The 7228-nt window shown below is 35.3% G+C and overlaps 1 protein-coding gene across 1 annotated transcript; it reads left to right on the forward strand.

The window, feature by feature from the left end:
* Positions 1-240: 240 nt before the first annotated feature.
* LOC124899616 lies at positions 241-645 on the forward strand. Its single transcript, XM_047414559.1, has one exon. It carries the CDS (start codon positions 241-243, stop codon positions 643-645), a length of 405 nt encoding a protein of 134 aa, XP_047270515.1.
* The last annotated feature ends 6583 nt before the right edge of the window (positions 646-7228 follow it).

Consider the following 7228-nt stretch of genomic DNA (forward strand, 5'->3'; position numbering starts at 1 on the left):
CCACTTGCGCATCACGGTGTTTGTATGAGGCATCTCTGTGAAAATCTCTGAATAAATCACCATTTTTCTGATTCTCTCTATTTGTACTACCATGCGGCCAAGGCATACACGTTGGATGAATTTAATGACTACTTCAACGCCCTTAAAGAAAGATGCCCCAGCACAGTAGCTTTCCTCGAGCATGAAGTAGGATTTGAAAAATGGAGCCGGGCTCACTTTCCAGGTAATCTATTCAACGTCATGATCTCAAACATCGTTGAGTCGCTCAACTCAATGTTGTACGATGAAAGAGAGTATCCAGTGGTGGCCATTTTCAATTCAATTGCACATAAATTTGGAGAAATATTCCGGAAGAGGTATGCGGAGGTGGACAATTCAAAGACTACCTTCATTCCCGTAGCTGAGATGATCTTGAGGGAAAACATGACCAAGGGGGACAAATTATATGTGAACAACATAAACAGAAGCACCGACGAATTCATCGTGCTTGGCTACAGTCGTTCCACAAAAGTTAATCTTTCGAGACAGTCATGTTCTTGCAAAAAGTACGACTTGGTGAAATTGCCATGCGCTCATGCAATGGATGCGTTGCGTTTGAAGCAAGGGGACAAACACGGCACTAGCATTTACAACTACTCTTTGTAAATATATTCAAAAGAATCATACCTCCTTGCATACTTGGAACCTATTTGTGCAGAACCACTTGAGTCGGAGTGGAGTGTGGCTTGAGAGTATCTTGAAATGCAAGTTCTTACACCCGACTTTGATCCCAAACTCAGAAGGAGGAAGGTTAAACGAGTTAAGGGTGTGTTGGATCTTTCAAGTTACAAGAAAAGAAACAAGTTCTCCAAGTACAAAAGTCCAAGACATAAGAGAACAACATGCAACCTTAACGTAGGATAATATGATTGGCATTGTGTTGAATGTTTTTGGTTGTTCAAATGCACTGGACAATATGTAATGTGTATTCTGTTTTAAAAACCACTGAACTGCAGTTACAATTGACTTTTTTTGTTGTGCATTATGGATTCCTGTTCATATATTATATACTAAGTACTAAATAGATTCAAGACTTAAATAATTAACAAGACTCATAATATATAATATATCAGTGTTTGGTCTATTAAGTAAATTCAGTACATAGTGTATAATAAACCTACCTGGTTGTCTATTGAACAAATCCTTTTCTTCATACAATGTTGAATTAGAAATAATTACGATGCATGGAATGGGTGGCAATTTGAAAACTATCGTTCCAAGTTCTAAAATCGACCATACACATTACACATCGACTAGACTCAAAATATATAATACATCGATGCATTGTCTACGGGGTATAGTGTAAAACACATAGTCTACCGCCGGACTTTTCGTTTCTTATTCTCACACGCCTTCTCCCCATCAACCAACACGTGTAAAGATTCTATTGGTCGATTTTCTTATGGTCTAGTCTATATAAAGAAACCATGTTCGATTTTGAACACAATTTCAGAAGAAAAAATACTTAAGGGAGAAGAAGATGGCTAGGAGGATGCACCCACTACGGCCATTGCACAGAATGCCAACAATAAACAACATAGAGTTTCTAATGCTTCGGAGTGACCTGAATTTTCTTTTCGAGGGTCTTGCCACCAATCAATGACGTCTGGATAGAGAGCTTCGCCTGATGGCTCATTTCTTCCGGCCATAGCCAAGAGGCTTAACCTGGGACCCCGTGAACTCATCACCCCCCTTCATCCCCCTAGTGTAGTGTTGTTGGTATTTTTGTTTGGCTTGTAGTTCATTGCTTAATGAAGCTTTCATGGTAGAATTGTGTAAATGAAAGCTTCATTTTTGACTTTCTGTTTGGGATTTTTTTCCCAAAAATTGTAAATATAGATGTAATGAACATTTATATATCTATAAACAAGTTTCAAGTTTCTATATTCATGATGATCTCTTTATCTATAGTGATTTGTTAGTGTTTCTTCAGTAGTCCCTGCTTTAAGATTTGCAAACCTTATTTACACTCTAGTATAGTAGGAATAAATAATCGACTACAGTAAATACACATTCTATAATCAACTGTGTCACGGATGAATTATAGAATGAAATCAATATTCATGATCCTGTATATTAAGAGATTATCGACTTATAAATGAGTCTATTATTGACCACTCATATAGTCTATGGCCGACTTACTGAATATATTGACAGTTAAAATAATGGGGAAAAAGGAGAAATTAAATAAAATAAAATTAGAGTATGTCAATTACACCATTAAAACATTGTAAAGAAATTTTGATGCATCAATTGTGACTCCCAATCACTTTTGGACGTGATAAAGTGTTATCTTAGACACGACGTAGTCGTAGATCATTGAGATGACAGAAAAAGGAGAAGAAATAAAATAAAATAAAATAAATATTAATCATCCAAGCACTAATGAATGACCACTTATCATGACAAGAGATTAGACTTATCTGATGACCTTAAGGATGAGTGGTGGTTATTAATTGTGAGTTTTCAATGGACAAGTAGTATATGAGAACAAGGAGTCCTTCTTAACAGAGATGCTTGTTCTAGGTAATTGGTTGTTACTACCATTTCCCTCCCCTATACCTATTTGATCGAGTATCTAATTGATTTGTAATCTTATATTATGATATTTAGTCATTTTACATTGCGTGAGTGATGTTAATTTATTTTATTTTATTTTATTTCTCCCTTTTTTTAATCTCACCTCTTTTGAAAATAGACTTGTTATGATATATTGAGTATATAGATAAATAGGTTTATCTATACTAGACTTTATTATTAGTTATGTATCGACCAAAGAAGTCTATTTTTAAAGGATGTGCAATTAAAAAAAGGGAGAAATAAAATAAAATAAAATAAATTAACATCACTCACGCAATGTAAAATGACTAAATATCATAATATAAGATTACAAATCAATTGGACACTAGATCAAATGGGTATAGGGGAGGGCAATGGTAGTAACAACCAATTACCTAGAACAAGAGTCTCTATTGAGAAGGACTCCTTGTTCTTATACACTACTTGTCCATTGAACACTCACAAGTAACAACCACCACTCATCCTTATGGTCATCACACAAGTCTAATCTCTTGTCATGATAAGTGGTCGTTCATTAGTGGTTGGATGATTAATATTTATTTTATTTTATTTTATTTGTTCTCCTTTTTATTTCATCTCAATGATCTATGACTATGCCGTGTCTAAGATAACACTTGATCATGTCCATAAGTGATTGGAGTCACAATTGATGCATCAAAATTTCTTTACAATGCTTTAATGGTGTTAATTGACATACTCTAATTTTATTTTATTTAATTTCTCCTTTTTTTTCCCATTATTTTAAGCCATCCATATATTCTGCAAGTTAATCATAGACAAATTAAAAGGTCTATAATCAACCGTAGTCTTAATCGATAATATTCTAATACACAGGATAATCAACACTGACATCAGTATATAAGTTGTAAGTCACCCAGTCGATAATAGAACACATATACATTCGTTAGAGAACCTTTGAAGTAAAATATAATCCATTTAAATTTTCTCCAACACTACAATTCTAATGGGTAGAATTTTCCAACGGTCAGATTTTGATAGCCTTACTATATTAATTAAAGGGACCCTTTTGGACTCCTCCATGATCATTTATTCATGAGTTTCAAGTTTTTCATCAACAATAACAATGTCGCAGTCATCTCAAACTTTCAAAAGTTCTTATATTTGCCGTTGTGGTAATCCTGCGGTGTTGAAAACATCACGCATCGACAGAAATTTAGGACAAAAATTCTATAGTTATGCGGCTGGAAAGGTTTGTTTTTGTTTAAATAAAAGTTTATTTGTATTCATATCATAATTCATTTTACTAATTTATCCTCATTATTTTAGGATAATGGTGGATGCTCTTATTTCAAGTGGATTTGCTCCGATTCTGAGATGTCAAAATTTAAAGGCATTCCATAGTTTTAAATGTTTGAAAGACTTAGAGATTCCAAATAAAATAGGGATCTCTAATGACATTGTATAGAGAATCGAAACACAAGATTGATCATTTAAAGGGATTGTTAAAAGATGTCGAATTGAGAGGGATCAACTTAAGCATAAGTTGGCTATGGCTGAAGAAAAAGAGAAGGGCATGAAATTTATGGTCTATGGTTTACTATTAGTTTTAGCTTTTTGGAAAGGTGTAATCGGGGTGTAGTGGGATTGAATGTATTCTGAATATTTTATTAACCGACTACTTCTTACTTATATTATAAATTATTTACCTTTTTCATTCATCGACTACACATCGCTTTACTGTATATGCTTTACCTTTTAATCAGAGTCTATAATCAACAATGACAATTCATGTAAAGGCAATGATACGTTGATTATATAAAATGAAAAATGTTTATCATAAACTATAAAGGCAGTTTAGAAAATAAAATTGTTCAGTTCTACACATCCCGAGCTGAAAGTTAGAAGTTAACATTATCTAGTCAAATAAAAATAATCATCAGTCACAAATAAAAATTTAATAATTGTCTAAAGATTCAACATTTTCGGTTTCCACCATCATCTTGTCGATTTCCTGACTAACTTCATTAATAAATTCATCCAAGTTTGAAAATTCATTCTCGTGTTCCTTCTCCGCGATGCCTTCTTTTTATGGTGCATCACCTTTTCCTTCTTCTTTATGTTGTTCTTTCTCTACTTGTTGTGCATTCTTCTCTTCTATTTTCTCTCCATCTCCTTCATTGTTTTCTTCTTCACAACCACTTTTTTCATTTTATCAACTTCATCCTTTCCGCTTTCGTCATGATCCTCTTTCTCCACACCAGCTGATCCATCAACTTTGTTTTCTTCTTCACAAACAACTTCTTCATTTTTTTCTTATTCTTTCTCTTCATCACCTTCATCTAGATTTTTCTTCTCTACAATAGTTGCAACCTCAGGGATCATCACCTCATCAGCATTAATGAAGGTATGTTCCAAAGTTGTTACCTCAAGGAGGGCTTCTTTGATGCCGCTGTCATCGCGGCTAGACCTCACCGCTGAATGCCGACTTTGCACCTGCACACCTGGATTTTCAAGTATTTATCGTTTATAATAAACTAAGATATCAGTTGATGAAGAATGGTATAAATTCTATTATTATAAGTAAAAGGGATTATATAAAATATGCATCTTCTATAATATATAGAGCATATATTACCTTCAGCTGCATCTCTCTTCTTTTGCCTCTCCTTTTCTACTCTCCTCAGCCTCCCCTTTTTTACAAAATCAGCGATGTCCTTGATCGACTCCTCCAGCCTAAACATGCGCTCTTCCAGACTTTCAATCATCGGTGTCTTTCCCAATGCTCTTGTCTTACTTATCCCCGCACCCCGAGTGACATGCTTTGAAACAGCATTTACACTAAAATTCTGGTCATCATCCCCATCCTCACCATCCTCTGATGAGGTGATGACAATCACACCCTCTAGACAGGCCTTCAAGCCATCATTTGATTCGTCTGTAAATGCTTTGAACTTTTTCATATAATGCTGCTTCATTTCACAGACTGTGGGGATAAGGTACGGGTGTACTCTCTACAGATAAATAGGAAAATATGATTGATTAGCAACACAATATCGATAAAATTATTCATCGAAAGAAATGTTTCATACCTTTGTACTTCATCCGTTCAAATATGGATCATCTTTGATTAGTTTATCGCCTTTTGAGATATGTCATCTGAGAAATAGGGGAATGGGAAGCGGGTCTTCAGTTGATTTACCATTTCCCCTGCCGAGCGTGGGAAAGGCTTCGTATATCCAAATCTATGATCAAAAGAAAAAACAAAAACATAAAAATGAGAGTAAGTATATTATAGACACCATAGATGAATTACAGTATATAATAAACTGCTTCAATGGTTTATAATCAAATACCATAAATGCCCATGGAAATCTGTAGAGTGCGTATGATGAAACTCCCTTTGTCTCAAATATCTTCTTCTGCCTGCTGAAGTCTATTCGCTTCTTTAGATAGTCTAGAGTCAAGGAAAATGACTCCTTACCCCAAGGGTATTTCTCAAAGAAACCCAAGTTATCCACCATCTTGATGGTGTCTATGTCCACGGTTTTTGACAAGCTATGTCCACGGTTTTTGACAAGTACCATTCAAGTAATATGCAGTGCACGAACCAAACCAAGAAACATTTGAACTTCTCCTCCTTGTCCACCCTCCCACCTCTAATAAGATTCAACAATCTCTTTGCATTAACACTCCTCTTTTTCACAATCTTTTTGAAAAAACCTTCACCCTCCTCTATCGCTTTGACATATCTTGAATCATGGGGATAACACCCACAATTTAAACCAGTGATTAGTGCAAACTCCTTCAAGCCAAAACATGCAGGCCTGTCATTGATGTTGAACCATATTTCATGCAGCTTGTTATCCGGTTCAACTTAGCGCAGAAGTGTATAGTGGACAAGCTTTCCACTGAACTTCATATGTTCTGGAAGGTCCCATAAACCACCAAAATAGGAATTCTTAAACCTAGACTTCAGACGTTGATCAACCACGACTTGTTTGAATTCATTAAACATCTTCAAATGGGACCTAACGAATATCTTAGCCGAAAATGATCCGACATCATCCAAGACTGTGGCGAGGTCGTACCTCTCAGCCAAAACAAACCTTGCATAGTGGGGAAAGATCAGTGCTTCCTCGTCTATCCCAGCCTTGAGAGGATCTATTTCCTCTGGGTCATCTCGAACCGAAGCTTCAACTGCTTCCTCGCTGAAATTTTTATTCTCCAATTGATCGACTGCTTGTTTTTTCTTCTCTCAGACCTATCACCTTTTTCATCCTTGAGTTTGTTACCACTAGCCATTTGTTATGATCTACGGACAAAAACTACCATTTTTTAGCTATAACAGCAACTACAATACCTAATCGGCCTAGCAGTCTATTAACATGGTAGCAGTTGCAGCACCAAAAATTCTAATTTATAGAACAAGTTTCTTCGAAAACAACCCCATCACCCACAAGAACATGCATCTAAATCACCATTATACTGAACAAAAATAGGATGGAATCCAGATTTTAAGCACGCAAATCGAGAAAAAATCACAAAAAAAACTCAATGCAATCGTCGAGGAAAGTTAAAATCCAATGAGAACAATGCACAAATAAATCAAATACCAACTTAAAAACACAAACTATAAGTAAAATCAATT

The sequence above is a fragment of the Capsicum annuum genome, chromosome 6 (genome assembly GCF_002878395.1).
Source record: "Capsicum annuum cultivar UCD-10X-F1 chromosome 6, UCD10Xv1.1, whole genome shotgun sequence".
In the NCBI taxonomy this organism is placed as follows: Eukaryota; Viridiplantae; Streptophyta; class Magnoliopsida; order Solanales; family Solanaceae; genus Capsicum; species Capsicum annuum.